Genomic DNA, 20,363 nt, shown 5'->3' on the forward strand with positions numbered 1-20,363 from the left:
ACTGGGGAAGTAAAGGCAGAGGAAGTGGAGGAAATAAGGAGAGGGGAGAGATGGTGGGTACAGTGTGTGGGTACAAAAACATCAAGCAGCAGCACAGCGTAGGGAGTACGTGAAGGACGGGGGCCTGACATGTGATTGAAGAGGGTGAGTTCGGGAACACTATGAGCAGGTAGGTATGGACAGGCTCTGTGCTAAATACATCTATCTGTCTATCCAGCCACCATTGACACTTAATTGGAGTGTATCCACTAAGCTGTGAGCTGGAAACAACATACGGTCAAAATAGCCAAACTTGGGGAAAAAATAATTAAAGGGGAAGTATCACCTCTCCGGAATTCCATTCCCATGTGATACTCAGTTTTCTTTCAAAACAATGTTTAGCAAATGTTGTATGTCAACTTGCCATAATTCAGTTCATGCCAGGACCAGCCAGGGCACACATTGCAAATGTGGAGGCGACATTTAAACAATTGGGAGGTGTATCAAACTGATGGGGAAACAATGTATTTTATTTTTGTTCTGTAATGTGTTTGTTTGGATTTATATAAAATGGTCTAAAAAAGACATCTTTTACCGTATAAAATTAAGCCCTTGTTTTGCACCATTTATTCCACCATGGGAATTATTATTATTCCAGGTTACTTCTGCATTTGCTCACAGTGCTTCTTAGAGTCTATTTGTATGGGAAACCTACTACTGTGAGGTGAGTTTATTAGTATTTGCTATCAGTGCAAAACATATCAGTTTCAATTTCTAATGAGCGCATTTTGTATGGAGAAGTAGTCTGTTCTGAATTAAACTTTAACATGAACTTTTCCACAGTTACATGGTTAATCAATAAAGTGAGAATTCAAAGTCAAAGTAGCCAAAATTGAGTAAGTGTAAACGGACACTATAGTGCTGGGAATACAAAGTTGTCTTCCTAGCACAATAGCTCCCTTGCCTCGTCCCCCGTACTGTAACGGTTAATAAACCCTTACTGTACTTACCAGATTACAGTGCCGATGTCCCTAGTATCGGCAGGGCTCTAATGCCCATGTGCATCAAACCCTCCCCATAGGAAAGCATTGCTGCCCAGACCACTCCAATGACATGAAATGATCTTGGGGTCTATAGTGTCCCTTTACGTTAGCTATACTTTCAGTTTGACATTCACAGTTAATTCTCACTTTAGTAAATAACTCTGATAATTAAGTGGTCAAACCCTCCCCCTCTCCTCCCGTGGCGCAGAAGGGGTTAAAAACCCCTCAGTGTCCCTTGACGCTGCTACAGGCTCTACCTCTGCTCATCCACCACCGACACCAGCTGGCAGGATTAACCTAATGCGCATGCGTGGCGAGTGCTGCACTCACATTAGTTTTCCCCGCTTATGAAAACCTGTATAATGCTTTCCTATGGGGTTTTACATGATGCTGGTAGTCTTCAATCTGTGAATTCAAAATGAGCTTTAATTTTGGATTGGATTGGTCTATCTAAACTTTTTCTCTACCCATCCAACTACTCATCGAGAGATACCCTAATCAATGTATCCAAGTGGGACCAGATTAGAGAATAAAGTACGCTAATTGAGAAGGAAGGTGTCTATAGCATATCCCTGCACGCCTTTTAATGTAAATACTGCCTTTTCACTACTTTTTATTATTATATCGTTCAATGAAATTCCAATGCAGTCTGGATCAGTATTTTATAAAGATTATACCTTTATGAAATACTGAAAAGTGACAGAACCACTTTAATGTTAAACACCAATGCCAATCTGGCTGGAATCTGGTTATTTTTAGTGAATAAGCAATGGTCAAAGTTTTTTCACTATACTTAAAATTGTAGAAAATGTTACCGTTATCTGAATTCCAAAATTAAGGCAACAATGTCTACAATAGTATTAAATAATTTTTCCAGTTCAACTGTTTTAGCGTAATATTTGCTATTCAGATTTCAGTTTACTACTGTTCAGATTTTAGTGAATAACCTCCCAGGAGTACTGCAAACGTAAAAAGTACTTTGGATCCCTGTGCAGGATGGTCTGTTGTCCACCCGGAATAGCATAAAAGTAGAAGTCCACAGGCGTTACATTGTATGGTGAAGGTAGAGGTATTTTATTGAAAATCAAAAGATACAACGTTTTGTCCTTAGACCTTAATCATGTGTGTATATATACATTGTGCAGCACTGACCCAGGAAGCACCTCTACTGGCCGTCTGAGTGACTGCCACTTGAGGTGTCCCTGGGTAGATGTGTAAACACTGCCTTTTCTCTGAATAGGCAGTGTTTACATTTAAAATGTCTTTTAGAGCCGATAATCTGTGAACTTTCAGGCCGATAGCCGATAACTTACCGACATTCTGTACATTTACCATTTTGAAAAAATAAAAAACTATTTCTAAAGGTAAAGGCACAAAATATACATGCCACATGTAGTGGATGCAGTGTGTTTAGACAGGGGAGCTGTGTGTGTTTGTGTAGTGTGTGTTTGTGTTTGTGTAGTGTGTGTGTGTATATAATGAATGCAGAGTGTGTTTGTGTAGTGTGTGTATAGTGAATGCAGTGAGTGGTGGGGGCTGGTCACCTAAATAGTTAAAGGGACACTATAGTCACCTAAACAACTTTAGCTTAATGAAGCAGTTTTAGTGTATAGATCATGTTTCTCAGGTTTTACTGCTCAACTCACTTCCATTTAGGAGTTAAATCACTTTGTTTCTGTTTATGCATTCCTTGTCACACCTCCCTTGACTCTGATTGACAGAGCCTGCATGAAAAAAACCAAAACTGGTTTCACTTTCAATCAGATGTCAATTACCTTAAACAATTTTCTCTTTCTCTGTAACTGTAACTTTAATCACACACAGGAGTCTCTTGCAGGGTTTAGGAGACTATTAACATAGCAGAGGATACGAAAATCTAAATTAAACAGAACTTGCAATAAAGGAAGGATAAACTTTAGATGACTCTTTACAGGAAGCGTTTAGGAAGGCTGTGCAGTCAATACAGGGAGGTGTGACTATGGTTCATAAACAAAGTGATTTAACTCCTAAATGGCAGATAATTGAGCATTCAGACTGCAGGGGCATGATCTATACACCAAAACTGCTTCATTCAGCTAAAGTTGTTTTGGTGACTATAGTGTCCCTTTAAACACTATAGTGTCAGGAATACATTTTTATATTCCTGGCACTATAGTGATCCTTTAAGGGGTTAAGCAGACAAGAGTTCAGTCAACAAATGGGTTAATATTATAAATTCAGTGAATTGATTGGTACATTAATTGTAGTCAACATATATATATGCTCAAGGGGACTGTGAATAGTTTACCAAACAAACGTCAGAGGTGAAAACCTACCTCTTGCTTGAAAATCTCTGCAGGTTCTGTGCTGCATAATAGCAAGTATCCTCTTATAAATAACAGTGATTTACAGGTAACAAGCTATAATGTCCTAAATTGTGCAAAGTTTAGGATAAGCCTAAGCAAAGTAATGGGATGGTTATTATATTTTTTTTTTCCCCCCACAAAATGTAACCACGTTAAAAAAAAAAAAAAAAGAGTACCTTACAGAGAAGCAGAACTACAATGACAATTACAATCCAAGTTATTAATATGAGTAGTTTTTTCTGTACTGAGCTGATATTATAACCCGAGGGAGAGCTAGATGATCACTAGTCTTGACCAGCAAATATAATGGGTGCAGTGACCCAGTTGTTAGTTTTTAGTTATAATTTGTTTTTCACTATAGGTCATAATAACCTTCTATCAGAAAAGTGCACTTCCAATGGTTTCTTCGTGACAGATTACAATTCACTTTGTTTATATGATGTAATGTCAAGTTAAGAACTAAAACCTGGAAAGGTACAGGACACTAACCGGTATATTCATTAAACAGGAAATTGTGAAGAATTGCAAATTATAGGGCAAAATAATCAGATTGGAAAAATTTGACTATCTTTACTGTTTAGCTACTTTGGCCTAAAATTTGTAATTCCGTTAAGAAAAGCTGACAGGGTCTTGCATGTTTGTTTTTATTTAAAATAGCTTTGAAAATCCTACTCCGTATCATGACGAATATTGGAGATTTTGGGTTACAATGTGAAGTGTAAGCAATTCTGAGTAACTTGGCTACTGTTGTGTGATCAAGTAAAAACTAGATCAGGCCGCGGGGTCTTAGAAATACAGTGCTGAATAGGGATCTATAAGCAACTAATTCCCTCCAAAGGCAGAACACGGTTCCGTACAATATTAAGATGCCAGTGACCATAGGTACAGTTGTGAATATCTGTCAAAACCAACAGGGTTGTTGGAAGAGACTCACAGGCTACAGTGGGTAACTTTGATTGGCAGATTGGTATGAAGCCGTATCCCTCTGAGATTAGGATAGTTTTAGCGTGGGGACTTCACTGATTTCCGTGTATAAATGTGCACCCATCTCTTCGTGTGGGTAGGCCTCCCTGTGTGCGTAGTAGGAACCGCTGATTCCAAATTCACAGAAGGTGTAGTTGCCTGTTGTGTGATGGGGTGCAATCGGTGCTGGAACATGGCCCAGAAGTCTGCCAACATTTGGTCCAGGCCGGTCAGAGAAGCGTTTTGTGTCCGCCATTTTGGAGGAGACCCCATTCTCCAACGGGACACACACACACCGCTCTCTCAGGATGCGTCCGATCAGTTCGGCTGTTAGGCCCTGCCCCTGGTTAATATACTCTAGTCCCTAGTACATTAATGTACTTTTGCCAGTTTTTTTAAAGAATTTTCTAAGAATATATTTTCTCTATTTATGCAGAAACGTTATTGCTGCTCTTGTGAAGGCTTTAAAAGCAGACCCTGCCATGCTCCATGAAGTGGGATATACAAACCACACTCATATAAATAAGATGAGGGGATTCCAGGAGATATAATATGACACAATAGTAAAAATCAATATGCAATAGATAATAAATTAGATCCAACTCCAATATATATATATATATATATATATATATATATATGTATGTGTGTGTGTGTGTGTGTGTGTGTATGTATGTATACCAAAAAAAAAAAAAAATGGAATAAAATAATAGATGTATTGTCCAAGAAATGTCCACTTAAAAGAATAATTAATAAAAAAAGACCGTCCCACAAATAAGAAGTCCAAAATAATAAATCAGTCCACAGAATGTAGCATGAGATAAGCTCACTAAGTTATATATGGGAATACATAGCTATGGAGCCTCTATGGCAATAATATAATTTACTGAAAAACAATAAATATAAAAGCCAAATAGTAAAAAATCACATAAAAATAAAATAAAACGTAAGGGAAATGAGAAAGCGACACAGTACAAAACCAACTGTGTGCTAATAAATAGGAGAATGAATAAGAAAAATAGGACTGCTTCTTAGAAAAATCCAAACATCTTTAATGTATTAGTTATAAAATAAATCATAAAATAATCCATACACAAATCGTATAAATCAATCCTTAAAAAATAGCATAAAGCATTTTCCACGCAACTTGCTACGCTGGAGGACCATTCCAGGTGTAATAACCTGAAGATAAGAGGGGTACCCGAGTCCGTCACCATGGACGAAATGCCCCACTACCTGCAACGACTAACAGCCTCCTTATTACAGCCAACACACGCCAAAAAGCTTGCTTTTGATGGCATGTTCCGCCTACCAAAATCACCTAGGGCCCCAGCAAGTGCCGTGAGTGATATCATAGTTCGCTGTGCCCTGGCTCGAGACAAAAAAGCACTCCTCTCAGCTTTACGAAACCAAACACCATACACATTTGAGGGTGCTGACCTGTCCTTCTACCAAGACCTGTCGAGGTCCACCCTGCAATGGCGCAAAACGCTCCACCCAACCACGAGCCAACTGAGAACCGCAGGAGTTACATACCATTGGACCACTCCACGAGCCCTCACAGTGACCCACAACGGATCTAGCCACGTGATCACCGCGGCCGAAGCTGCACCTACACTGCTGCGGGCACTGGGACTGTCTGCCCTTGGCGAGGCGTCAAGAGATCGGAGAGGAACATCCACTTGGGACCTGACCACAGTAGCGCCCTTCACCCCACGAAACTGCCCGACCACAAGCACCGGGACATGACTAAGCTCGGACCCCAACGAGCAGCAGGCAACAAGGGACTGTACTCATAACACACAGTTTTACCTAAGTTTAAACAGTTTTCTTTGGTTTCTGTTCTCCAGCTGGCTGGATAAGGCTACCGCAGCCTACATACCCCCCATGTGCAGAGCTAGGGATATACTGACCCTCCCTACGAGGCTTTGAACGGAGGGGCAACGCTCCGTGAGATAGGGATGCAGGGGTAGGGCTCTACACCCGCCGCAACTCCCCCCCCCCCCCTGCAGCCCCCTTGGTTAGGGGCACTAACAGCCGCAACCGTCCCAAGCTCCCCTCGAAGCAACAACACTATCATCTTTAGAATAAGGGGATTCATGAGTGGCAATTGATACACATTTTCTTTTTATATGCCACTGGTAAATTAGCCTTCAGGTGGTAGGATTATGTTGTATACTATTATAATAATAATAATAATTAATAATAAAGGTATCTCTAACATGACCATCTGTGCATGGGCATAGTCCACCCACTGTTTAAGGACTGAATCACTCTATATCTCTTGATTGAAGGAACACTAAAACCACTGGAGCAAGCTGGACTACAACTATTTTTCCTGCTGGGCATTAAGGAACAACTAGTTCCTGTTAAGACTTATTCACACAGCATTACGCTGCCTATAGGGATTGGTGTCTGGGGTCTTGTGTCACAGGATACCCTGAGGACTTACAGATTATCATGGGACCCTGACCAAACACAGGGATCCCTTATTACTCACTTAATACACCACCCGTGATTGGCCTGCTCTGTCTGTGCCCTGTGATTGGCCTGCTCTGTCTGTGCCCCTTTGATTGGCCTGCTCTGTCTGTGCCCCCTTGATTGGCCTGCTCTGTCTGTGCCCCTTTGAATGGCTTGCTCGTTCTGTGTCTCTTCGATGGGCTGGGTTTTGCCTGGGCCCAAACCCCCTCTGGCCGCAGGACTTGGGAAATTTTGCTGGGGTGTCCCCACTCTATTAACTATAGACACTGAGGTGTGTTTGTTCATATAACAGGGCTACCGCACTAACTGGGGCGACACCTGTCATTCTGCTTCTATGGTTGAGACACCATCTGCTGTGGACACCCGTTGCGGGAGAGTCTAGAGGCCATGATTAAGGCGGCTGAGACTGCCTCTGTTGCAAAAGCAATGTCACAAGCCTTCCACTACTATCTCAATATAGAGGCATGGAGGGACTCCGGGCGCGCAAGTAGACTCAGGCACTGACTCACCAGACAAGACCAGACGCATACACCTAGGGTGAAGGCCCTGAACCTTGCATGCTGTATGGCAAGGCCCTGCGAAACGCCCTGAGCGGATAGCCACGGTTCACCAACCCGGCAGAGGCATATCTCCGGGATGAGTTTCGCGAGGAAACACATACAGTCTACAGTGCTCAGACACCCTCGTCAGAAGACAGGATTTCATTGGGTTTTACCTACTACTCCCTTACCTGCTAGTCCTATGTCTTTTTATTTCAAGGTGGTTTTTATCTAGGTCACGCTAGCTCTTGACTATCTCTGCTGATTTTTCCCTACACTTTGCCTTTCCTGTCCGTTACATTTCAGGCCCAAGGTTGTATACTACTCCATCTACCATCTGGTTTATACCCAGTTGTTTCCACCTCTCAGGTGAGTGATTCAGAGAGAGGTCTCGTGGTCGGAGAGGGACCCTCCTCGGAATCTCAGTCCTACGTCGATATTATTAAAGGTGAACCCCGCATTGGTCAACCTGAGTCTGATATGGACTATAGTTTGGATTGCAAGAGGGTGCGGCCCTCCATCACCTCGGCCCGAGACTGTTATTTATTTACACGAGTAGAGAGCGAATCTCTCTCATATACTGAACCGGACACTTCTTCGTTATTAGAGGGCGCGGCGCTCCCTCAACCTTAGTCCGATACCGAGATGGATACAGAGGACATGCTTTGAGAGTGACCCACTCTCCTACAAGGAGCCGGACATGGATGTAGACACTAATTTTGTTATCGGGTACGGCCCGCTCCTGCTATCAGCCTGATGCTGACACAGAGTGCGATTATATTATTATCTTGTTCATCACACAGGCTTATACCTGTACAGGACAACGATGTCTGCATAGAGGGGCGTCCCTCTTACATTCAGTTCAATATGGAAGTACATACCACATACTGGGTTTACTGCTGATGCTTCAGCTCTTGTACAGGGGTATAGTACATCACCGGTATGCAAGAGAGACAATGCTTCATAACGACTGGGTAAGGGGAGAGAACCCCTCTATTCAATTTAACGTCCGTGCTACTGATTTCGTTATAGAGGGCTACCTGATCGTGCAGGGTATACATGTTAGACTGGATTTCTCTATTTCACCTCCTATAATGGCACCTCCTCTACTGGGCCCGTGCCACTGTATCCCACGCGAGAAACACTCACTCAGGTACTACTGGGGGAGATTCCCCACATTATTTACACGCTCCCCTGAGACTTTATGGGACAGTGTAGGGGCTGTTTGAACTGACCATCTTGGGTACAGCTCCCAGGTTTGGCCCATCTTGTTGGTGACCCTATACCTCCCTAGTAGATGTACTCCTGGAGACAGAACGGCTAACGGATGAGCCTCAGTTATTACGAGAGTGCAGGTTTGGCATAATCTATGCTATATCAAACAAGCAATCACACTCGTTTTAGGTTATACAGATCATTGCGTACCTACAGCTCAGACTGTTTTTGTCCCCATGTCAAGGTGACATGAGAATAACAAACAACACGGACACCCGTGGAAAAGTGATAAAAAACACAAAAAAACTTTAACTTAACTGATAGGTACACGGCCTCCCAGGGTTATCTCCCAGCTGATAACCAAATTGCAGGACTATATAGTTGATGGGATATTTTGGGATATTGCTAGTGTACACTAGGTACACTAGCAATATCCCAAAATATCCCATCAACTATATAGTCCTGCAAGGTGACATGAGATCCTGAGGCCTTCGTAGAGCAAACGCGCACTGCATTACTCGGATGACAAGACTGGGGAAGGCCCACAACCCGGGTCCACATAGATCGCATAGAAAGAAAGGAATCTTCGGTCAACTTTGGGTTCCCTGGTCGTTAACAATCTTGGGATAGATGAAAGGACTACCTTTTACTCCTCTGAGAACATCTGGAGAACAGGATTTGGTTATGGCCCTCCTTCTATACACTAATCCCTCACGGGAACCTTAATGGTTTGGGTTTCCGCTAACTCACCTATTCAACTACCGTCAAGGAGACCTACTGGCACTCTGTGGGGGAACCCTGTGTGCCCCGATTCCTTCACAGACGGGACGCAACCTACAGCTGGAGTAATGCTCAGGTGCTCAGGTTCTGTAGCAGGCTCAGAGATGACTGCCGACGTTCTCAAACTGGACTGGTCCTGCTTCGGACGGTTGAAGCTAGGCCCTTGTTTGTTCGCTACATCTGTTCTCTGGAGTCACCTGTCCTTAGTGAAGGGACTTTACGTCTTACCTGCATATTAGAGAACACTATGAGTTCGCGAGACTCCAGGCTAAGAACGGAGGTATTCCTCTATAGGGATACCTTGACTTCGGTTATCGAATTCACATTCCTGGGTCCCTTGGCTTAGGGCCTACTCTTTAAGATACGTGCCCGGACAGTCAGGGATACAGGGACCCAAGGTCTCACTATATTATACCCTGTCTTGAATGTGGCGTGCTGACCATGAGTTCCTCCACAAACTTTGACCGGTCGGGCATGGAACAGGATCGTACAGACGATTAATCGGATTATTCACTCTCTCCCTAATCAGTCACCAGTCTCATGGACGGAAGTCCTGCTCCAGACCCGCTCACAAGGGCCGACTCGGTTTTTCTCCAGCCTTTGAGGTCCACCACGCGAATACAGCACGTGAGGACTCTTCTTTGTCTATGCAGGGCCCTATTACCCTTGGATCCAGACCACTTATCACTCCCTGACGCGGAGATGTTTGGATGGAAATATCAACCTCTAGTTTCGTTTCCCTCCTTTTGGGTATATACAGGATTCCAGGAGTAGTCGATCACCGTTTCGCTACACAAGTTCAGTGTTGGGACTCTGATTGGACGTCCCTTGTGAGTACTTTGTTCTACCACAGTTGCTGGTTATGCAGTCCATTTGGAGTACGGGAAACGCTCTTGCCTGCATAATAGATTCATTATGGGACGAGACCACTCACCGGGTAGTTAATGTGAAACGATAAGACCCTATTCGGTTCAGTTACAGAATTGGTGGTAGCTTCAGACGCATTACCCGAGGTTGGAATTTTGCCTACGAGACCGCATCACCTGGTGATTCTGGCACGATCGAAGGAGCCATCTCCCACTCGAGACTTGGTGGCAGTTTTTCTCGCGATCCTGAATCCACGGATGACCTTCGGTACTTTACACCTACGGGGAAATAGCTAATAGGTCAGCTTTGCAGTTCATGGGCGTCTGCAAGGAAACAGGTTGCATCCCCGCGTACAGTGGATCGATCAGCGGATGGAGTTTCTCGTATTTGGGGTACATCGACAGCTGGCATCTTCATCGACCCATCTACTATCACTTCTCGCAGTTCGAAGGTCCATTTGGGATTGCTCTAGTTATCTCCCGGAACGGGTACCAGCGAAACAAACATCGTTGGATTTGTTGACCGAGCGTTAAAACAGCAAATACGAAGCCTCCTGTCATGTTATAAAATTGTAGATTATGCTAGCTTTAGTGTACCTATAATCTTAAGTTTATTAATGACAGGAGGCGAGTATTTCCCACCCATTCTTATCCCTCTCTTGTTAAATTTTTATAGTTTGGGTTCATCAGGTACGTATGCAACTCTGCTTGTTGTCTCTGCTACCTGTCACTTGTTCTTGAGTCCGTTTCCAAAGTCATGTCTTGTTCAGAGTACATTTCATTGGCTAACCAACCTTTTCGTATGTGTGTGTTTTTCTCTCGTTTCAGTTACAATCCATCAACGCTATCTGGTTTGACAGTTCTTCTCGGATGGTGGACATTGTTTTATTCATTGGATCTAGGATTTCGTTTCTTCCCCATTATGTTTCTGCCCTTTGTTATGTTTGTCGCAGCTTGAAAGAGGAAATGATGTATGGGGAGGGGAGTTTTATAGTACCCAACTTTTTTCTGATTGGTTGTTTTTCTGTGCTGCTGTTGAGTTCTAGTAAAGAGAGACTTAAGAAAATACTCGCCTTCTGTCATTAATAAAATTAAGATTATAGGTACACTAAAGCTAGCATAATTTTAAAACATATAACGAGATTCTTAGTAGCAGGATGCAGAGTTTCATTTTTGTATTTGATCTTACTTTTACACAATAAAGCCTACAATCCTGTGAAATATGTTAGATAACACCTGTGACAAATGCTCCTTCCCAAGAATGTTTGGCACGAACTCCTGGATGAGTGTGGAAGCTGGCCTCCTGCCCACAGACTATGGTATAGGTCGGAGACCCCGTTCTTGAGTTACCCTGTCCAGCCGTCATTAGCAGCTTTCCCTCGGTACCCCTGGTTTGGTACTTTCCCTTCTCACGAATGGAACCTATTGCTAGCTACCTGGCTGCTGTTCACATGAAAAAATCCTCGAATGGTCCTCAGCGCTCAGCGGTACTGCTATGGAACTAATTTCGGCATTAGGACTGCGTGATACTTAGCTGCGAATGTTATGAAACTGTTTTCAGCTAGGTGACCTTGCGGTTCCTGGACAACTTGGTCCAGGGTTTCGAACCACTTTTCCAGCCAGGAGAGCGCTTTTTGGAGTGAAAGGCGCCTGAGACTAAGGGGTACAAACGCTTCCTGCGAGCCAGGTGGAACACCCCATATTTCAGAAGCAGGAGCTCCCGAAAGTTGACTGGCAAAATCACCAAACACTCTTGAACTATTCTGGGCTAGGAACACTTGTGCAGCCGGTCAGAACTTGCCCCGGTGGCTTTTCCCCTACACTGCATGGATCTGAGGGATATTTGGACTTGGGCGCCCAGGTTAAGGCTGTTTGGGGATGTAGGACATGTGGTGTTATTATGTTTTTATGATGGTTTTAGGGTACTTTAGTTTTTGTGTTTCGGTCTCTGTACCTGGGAGATAATTAGTTTACCGATCTTTAACTCCATCATCCCAGGCCCAGAGGCTGGATTGTATTGTTTGAAGACCCCCCCCCTGCTGGGGTCTGAGCATCAAAAGCAGAGTTTTGCTCATTAAACTAAGTTGTACTCCCAGAACTATGTGTCGTCTAGTTACTGGGAGGGGAAAGGGCTATTCACTGCTGTTGACACTTTGTTGGCGGCAACACGTAAACTTACGAAACTACCAGAACCATACCAAGAGGTGCAACTATTCGCAGATCTATCAGCTCACACGAGTTGCAAAAGGGAATTTATCTCGGTCATGAAGACCCTCCGTAACAATGACGTACAATACTGCTGGGGATACCCTCAAAGATCATCATTTGGAAGAGCAATAAAAAGTACATAATAGAAGAGTCGGAGGATGGCCTACGTCTTCTCTGGGAACGGGGTCTATTCCGCTCGCCTGATCAGCTGATGCAAGCTCCGAAACCGCAAAGGAGACTCTCTAGTAAATGGCGGGATCGCCAATGAAGCATAAATGAACTAACCTTATATAACCCACTGCACGAATGCAGGAATTGTCGGGGTGCCCGACCGTAGAGGGAAGCTGACGCTGAGGACGATTGCACAAGATGTGTAATGTATTTGGCACACAAGACCATGTCTCTCTTAGGGCACACACCCCTATCACAACCCAGATAACAAACGAGTGGGGTAGAGGGCACAAATGGGGAACAAAAAATAATTATATATACATATATACATACCCATGAGGGTGGGTTGTTTCTCGCACTTGTTAAGCGCACTTAAGGCTTTCTGTATACTGTTAGTTATAATTTACCTAGTATGTTTAAAGGGTCGGGGTACGAGGCCGCACCACGCAGGTTAATCCTCCTCCCCCAGTTGAGACTGCCTCCCGGGTACTAGGCGCGGTGGTTGACTCAACCGCACTAAATACCCTTTAGAAATAGGGAATGTTGTATATACTTTGTTTCTTATGTTTATGTCTTCCATGATTTTGGTGTTCTTTATGTATGCTCAAAATGATAGCACCAAAAATCACTCTTGGATATCATGGCCCACAAGGGAGGGGGGGATGCTCCAGATCGCCCACACACAGCTGCAGGGTAGCCTCTGCACATATAGTACCCAGGCAAAACCTCTGAGACGCAACCGATATAGCGCACATCTAAATAAACTAGTTAATGGGGCCACCTAACTCTATGGTTATTTTCTCCCTTTAATGTGAAAGGCTTTAATAGTCCCCACAAACGGAGGCTGGCAGCCCAGGTAATTCGCACTTCCGAGGCGGTCATAGCATGTCTGCAAGAGACGCACCTTTGCAAACGCAATCCACCGAGATTCACAGTACAGAACTACTCCCAAGCATATCATGCATATTCCCGAACCAAATCAAAAGGGGTCTCCATATACTTTCATAACGATTGGGTATTCACCCCAAGCAGGCAACATGCTAGTCTGGATGGCCGCTTGCTTATCCTAGCAGGCACCCTGAACGGTATTGTGCTAACGATTGCTTCCCTATGCGCCTCTAACTAGGACCAAACATCCTTCCTAAGCTCTGCACTACTGAAGGTTGCAAAATATAAGCAGGGCCATGTGATTCTCTGTGGTAATTTTAACTGCACAACAGATCCCCACTTAGACATACAACACACGCAGAGCAAAAGGCCCAAGCGGGCATCGCTGGCGTTGGGACAACACTTAGCTCGACTGTTATTTGAACATGACCTATATGACACATGGCGTTGCCTTTATCCTGGAACTAGGGATTACACATTTTACTCCTCTGTGCAAGGTGATCCCCTCCCTGGAGGAGATCTCAAAGAGATTAGATAATATATGAACAAATGGCCCTTAGGATAAAAGGGAAAGTGCAGCAGCATGAGTTATTATAGCATTGTTGGCTCACGCATTGCGGGGCACCCATAACAGGAGCTCTAGGCCTGACTCAACAGACATAGCACACTCGATCCAAACTAAAAAGAGCATATACCCCTGACTGGACACCAAAACATGAAGCAGGAACCCCAGATCACGCTCCCCCCGCCCCCCATCTTTTCCTTCTCCCCTTATTCAAGTCCCTTATCCCCATGTTTAGGATGTACACAGTTTAATTTAGATGCCATCGCACATGACAGATAGATGTGACAATGTAAGAAAGCAGATGGCCAATTGTTTACTCACATAGGTCATTGCATACAGGGTACAGGATTTTATTTTATCTCAATGACGTGGTTTGTGTGCTGTGGTCCTATCCTTTTAAACCTGCAATGTAAAACATGTTTTCATTGCAGGGTTAAATCCATGTCTAACTGCAAATGTGTGCACATACATTACTTGTCAGTTTTAGGATCAGTACATCGCCATGGGTACAGTTACTCTTTCAACCAGTTTGCACGGTTAGTAAGCAAGTAAATTAGAAAAGAGACTCAATATTCAAAAACCAGGCAATGCTATTTCATTTATTTTCCTCCAGGACACAACAGGTCACTTTTCTGAAAAGTACTCTTATCTCTGACCGTTTGTTAGGCAGGTTAAAAATTATAAATTTTCACCGATAATGTCTGAAGAAAACATACATGCTGCCGGCTGCCTGAGGCCTTGATCACTGCCTTGCATGTCCTGCTTTAGACTGGGTTGAGTAATCATTACAGTAGAGACTCAGGTGTATCACTATTTTTCAGGAAGTGAGGAGCTGTCAGAAAGTGATCCAGGTGAGAATCAGGAAGGTAATTGAAACTCAGAAGGAAGAGAGAGACCGGCAGAAGCAGACACCGAGAGAGAGACAAACAGGTACATGAAAGGGAAAGGTGTTTTCTTAGAGATCTGAACTTGTCTCTGTGTGATTATAATTGTGTCTGTGTTTGTCTTGTTTCTGTCTGTCCTGAAGGATCCTGACTGTGCACCTGCCAGCACAATGGGCCCTCCTCTAAAGGTTCACGAGCTGATCCGAGCAATCCGGAGTGTTAAAACACAGAATGAAGAGCGAGAGGTGATCCAGAGAGAGTGCGCTGACATCCGCTCTTCTTTCCGGGATGAGGACACTTTGTATCGTGGACGAAGTGTCGCCAAACTTCTCTACATGCATATGCTTGGGTATCCTGCACACTTTGGACAGGTATGTGTGGGATAGACATGACTTGTTCATAGTCACTGTTGAAAATTTGCAGGTTTTTTTTCCCCTTTGATATTTCAGTGGACAGAAACTAATGAAATACTGCACTGCACTTGTGAGGGGGTGGGCAGGGCTGCTACACAGGTATGAGGGAAGTGTTGGGCTGCTAAGCAGGTCTGAGGGGGAGGGCAGGGCAGCTGCTAAATGTGTGAGGTAGAGTGCAGGACTGCTATTTGTGAGTGACAGGGTTGCTGAGTTGTTTAAGTAAGGATGGGAGCTGGGCTGTGACGTGTGTGTCAGAGTTAATTTTGGACTACTAAGCATGTCAGGGCAGTGATGGGCTGCTTAGTATGTGTTAAGGGGTGCTGTGCTGCTGGATGTGAGTGGGGGGTAGTTGGACTGCTAAGCCTGAATGCAGAGGAATGCTTGGTTGCTAAGAATGTGAGGACAGTATTGGCCAGTTAAGCATGCGTGTGGTGTGTGAGGAGCGTGCTGGACATTTAAGTGTGAGTGACAGATGCTATGTTGATGAAGTGTGTGTGTGTGTGTGAGAAAGCATATTATAAAGGTCTCTTGGTTGCTCTGTAATTGAAGCAGACCAATGAGTGAACTGCCCTGCACACGTGAGAGTCGGGCCACTGCTTGTGTGTTAGAGTGAGAAAGAGGGTGTGTATGTGACACCTTTTGGTCTAATGTGTAAGCACGAGAAAAGGGCACTTTCAGATCTGATTTGAATGTGAGACAAAAGAGACAGCTACATCTAGTTGTGTATTAAAGCAAATAGTGTGTCTGGTGGCTAGTAGTAAGGTTGCGTGATTTTACAGATTTACGTGTGTGTGTGTGTGTGTGTGTGTGTGTACACTGCTCTGTGTGTGCACAGAGTACTGAGTCACTCTGTGTTATGAGGAGTATGCTGATTCACTTACTGCAAGAGGGGACCCTGTGTGTGGTTCTTAACCCCCTCACAACAATGAGTTAGGCAGATCCCTTGATTTGTCTTTGTCTTTATTTCATGTTATGATGGAGTTAAATGGAGGGTGGGGTAAGTCTAATGCATCTATATAAAGCCTGTAATTAGATAGGTGCCATACATGAGGAAAGGCAAATTCTAGTAAGTGAGAAATATAGGTTCATTTTAAGAGCAGGCTACACACACAGTTCCATGGGCCCATGAATGTTGGTTTCAAATTAGAGGTAGTTTAGGCTATCATTAGATACTTTGTTTATTAGAAACAAAAATAAGAACCATTGGGCCCATCTAGTCTGCCCAATTTTCTAAATACTTTCATTAGTTCCCATTACTTTAATTTATTTTGCCTTTTTTATATTTTTATATGAGCTAGATAAGCCCAACCTGCAGAATTTCACATTTTGCTGCAATAATATCTTGATCGATTTAGTGCATGCAATAGTTGGTAAAAAAACTATGCAACTGAGCAACCATGACTTCCTGGTTTGCTGAATGCTCAATGCAAAATCCACAAACCCTGCATGATTTGCAATACACACAAGCAATTTATTTACTTTAGTCTATAACTTGTATTTTATATTGGGGTGTTGGTATGTCCGGCCTGTTCATATACTTGTTATAAGCTTTCTTACCCTAGGCATTTTTTCGTGATCATTACATCAGCCACAACCGCATCTGCTGGAAAACCATATACAATCCTTGATGTAAAACAAGAAGCTTTTCTATTGTTACATTTAAATTTATATTAAATTTAATCTCTTCTCTTTTACAACCTGTAAATTCTGAAATCTTTATTAAGATAAACAGGTGATACTCGAAAAATTAGAATATCGTGCAAAAGTTCGTTTATTTCAGTAATGCAACGTAAAAGGGGAAACGAATATATGAGATAGTTGCATTACATGCAAAGCAAGATAATTCAATATGATTTGTCATAAGTGCAATGATTATGGCTTACAGCTCATGAAAACCCCAAATCCACAATCTCCGTAAATTAGAATATTACATGCAATCAATAAAACAAGGAGTGTACATAGAACAATATCGGACCTCTGAAAAGTATAGGCATGCATATGGACTCAGTACTTGGTTTGGGCCCCTTTTGCAGCAATTACTTCCTCAGTGCGGCGTGGCATGGAACCTATCGGCCTGTGGCACTGCATAGGTGTTATGAAAGACCAGGATGCTTCAATCCTGGATTCAAAAGGCCTTCAGCTCTTCTGCATTGTTCGGTCTCATGTCTCTCATCTTTCTCTTGGCAATGCCCCATAGATTCTCTATGGGGTTCAGGTCAGGCGAGTTTGCTGGTCAATCAAGCACAGTAATCCCACGACCATTGAACCAGGCTTTGGTGCTTTTGGCAGTGTGGAAAATGAAGTCAGCATCCCCATAAATCTCATCTGCGGAAGGAAGCATGAAGTGCTCCAAAATCTCCTGGTAGACGGCTACGTTGACCCTGGACTTAATGAAGCACAGTGGACCAACACCAACAGATGACATGGCTCCCCAAATCAACACAGACTGTGGAAACTTCGCACTGGACTTCAAGCATCTTGAAGTGTTTGCCTCTCCATTCTTCCTCCAGACTCTGGGTCCTTGGTTTCCAAATGAGATGCAAAAGTTACTCTCATCAGAAAAGAGGACTTTGGACCACTGAGTAACAGACCAGGTCTGTTTTTCTTTAGCCCAAATAAGATGTTTCTGACTTTGTTTGTTGTTCAGGAGCGGCTTGAGAAGAGGAATATGACATCTGAAGCCCATGTCCAGAATCCGTCTGTGTGGGGTGGCTCTTGATGCACTGACTCCAGCCTCAGTCCACTCCTTGTGAAAGGATCTGACAAGGCTGCGGTCATCCCTGCTGCTTGTGCACCTTTTTCTTCCACAATTTTCCCTTCCACATAACTTTCTATTCATGTGCTTTGATACAGCACTTTGGGAACATCCAACTTCCTTTGCAATTACCTTTTGAGGCTTTCCCTCCTTATGGAGGGTGTCAATGATGGTTTTCTGCACAACTGTCAGGTCAGCAGTCTTGCCCATGATTGTGATTCCTACTGAACCAGACTGATAGACCATTTAAAGGCTCAGAAAGCCTTTGCAGGTGTTATGGCTTTACTCAACTGATTAGAGTGGGACACTGTGAGTCTAGAATATTGCATCTTTTCACAATATTCTAATTTACTGAGATCTATCTTGCTTTGCATGTAATGCGTCTATCTCATATATTCGTTTCCCCTTTTACGTTGCATTACTGAAATAAATTAACTTTTGCACAATATTCGAATTTTTCGAGTATCACCTGTATATTGCGTATATTGCAATTTGACAGAAATAAGCAAACCCATAGAGGTAAGCTTTGAAAGCCCTGTCTGTGAGCTTGCAATCTAAAGTGAGTCTACTCAAACACGTAGCATATAGAAGTGTGTGTAGAAAGCCAACAACACAGGTAAAGATGGAAGAATTAATTATATTATAACTTTGTCTGAGAGTATTGTGCGCATCCATATTCACACAGTATAAATACATTGATAATTATAAGATAATCATTATAATTACTTTTCAATGATCCATCAATTCCAGATGGAATGCTTGAAGCTGATAGCTTCACCCAGATATACGGACAAACGCATTGGATACCTTGGAGCGATGATGTTATTGGATGAGAGGCAGGATGCCCATCTATTAATAACTAACAGTATGAAAAGGTGAGGAAGAAGTTTAACTGTGATTTATCTTTCTTATGCCTGACTCTTTGACTCCTCTCTTCAAGGTTTACCACTTACCCACAACTTTATTTCTTTCCCTCCAGGGATCTAGAGCACAATTCTCCCCTTATTCAAGGCTTGGCTCTTTGCACTCTGGCCTGTCTGGGATCCACTGAGATGTGTCGTGACTTGGCTGGGGAGGTGGAACGGCTCCTGCGGACCTCAAGTAGCCACGTCAAGAAAAAGGCAATGAAAATATGGGACATAGGAAAGGGCAGGGTTGGGTATAATTTATTGAAGGAGGAATACATCAAAACTTAGAAAACAAGCAGGTGGGATACTGTGTCTGTTTATATAGCATTTGTCTGGACAATTATTGAGCATTCTATATTTGAGTGGATTTACTGCAAATATTGAAGGTATTTATGTGTTTACTATTTGCTCATTGCTCATTACAAGAAGTTTCCAGATTTTTACTTTGGTTATTTTTGGTTTGCTCTGATGTGTACTACCTTTCCAAACGTAAACTCACTCAACACTTTCCCGCAGGCTGTACTATGTGCTGTTCACATAGTTCGTAAAGTTCCAGAGCTGGTAGAAATGTTCATTCCTGTGAGTGAGGAGCTACTGGGAGAAAAGAGACATGGTGAGAGTGGTGGATATAAAGGAGGGTTGAATTTGTTTTTGCGAGAGCATAGTAGAGAAAATAGACAAAGTGGGGCAGGGATGGGAGTGTACAAAATTTTACAACGATGCCTTTTCAGAAAGGTAGGAAAGATGAGAGGGAAGATTGTAAGGTAAAGGTAGATATAACCGGTAACAGGGAAGCTGTGTTTTCCACTGTTGACTAACTGTGAGGGAATGGGGTTTAATTTCAGGTGTGCTGTATGGAGCTGTTCTCCTGGTCACAGAAATATGTCAGAGGCACCCAGAGGCCAGCAAACGCATCCGTAAGGTAAATGCTGATTAATACATACATTTTCTTATATTTATAATTGTAGTCAATGGCACAGAACAGCGACTCCCAACCCAGTCTTTAAGACACACCAGTGATCCATGGAAATAGAATTGAGAAAGTCCAAAACCCTGGACATTTGATGTCCCTTGAGGTCAGAGTTGCAAATCACTGGAAAAGAGAATGATTGATTTTATTTTGGGGATAGAAGAAGGGTTACATAGGCTGAAAAGTGACATGCGTCTATTAAGTTGAGCCTTTCTCACATCGGTTTTTACTTTTGATCCAAAAGAAGACAAAAACCCCAGTTTCAAGTGCTTTCCTATTTTGTAACTAAACTAAGAAAAAATGTCAGTCCGCTATGGATCAAAAAGCTATTACCCCACAAACTAAAAATTATATCCCTGAGTATTGTGGTTTTGCAGGTATTCATCCAGT

The 20,363-nt window shown here is 43.1% G+C and overlaps 1 protein-coding gene across 4 annotated transcripts in view; it reads left to right on the forward strand.

Annotated features, from left to right (window-relative positions):
- The first annotated feature begins 2 nt into the window (after nucleotides 1–2).
- The window catches only part of AP1G2 (adaptor related protein complex 1 subunit gamma 2), a 57,016-nt gene continuing 36,655 nt past the window's right edge, over nucleotides 3–20,363 (forward strand). Inside the window, exons 1-7 of one of the 4 annotated variants that reach the window (XM_063454871.1) lie at nucleotides 3–169; nucleotides 638–703; nucleotides 14,865–15,298; nucleotides 18,846–18,970; nucleotides 19,075–19,216; nucleotides 19,520–19,616; nucleotides 19,849–19,925. In XM_063454871.1, coding sequence (XP_063310941.1) covers nucleotides 15,098–15,298; nucleotides 18,846–18,970; nucleotides 19,075–19,216; nucleotides 19,520–19,616; nucleotides 19,849–19,925 — 642 coding nt within the window. In that variant the 5' untranslated portion in view covers nucleotides 3–169; nucleotides 638–703; nucleotides 14,865–15,097. The remainder of the gene's footprint in view (nucleotides 170–637; nucleotides 704–14,864; nucleotides 15,299–18,845; nucleotides 18,971–19,074; nucleotides 19,217–19,519; nucleotides 19,617–19,848; nucleotides 19,926–20,363) is intronic. The other 3 variants (XM_063454873.1, XM_063454872.1, XM_063454874.1) reach the window with 3 other exon arrangements.

Source organism: Pelobates fuscus, chromosome 5 (genome assembly GCF_036172605.1).
Source record: "Pelobates fuscus isolate aPelFus1 chromosome 5, aPelFus1.pri, whole genome shotgun sequence".
Taxonomy (NCBI): Eukaryota; Metazoa; Chordata; class Amphibia; order Anura; family Pelobatidae; genus Pelobates; species Pelobates fuscus.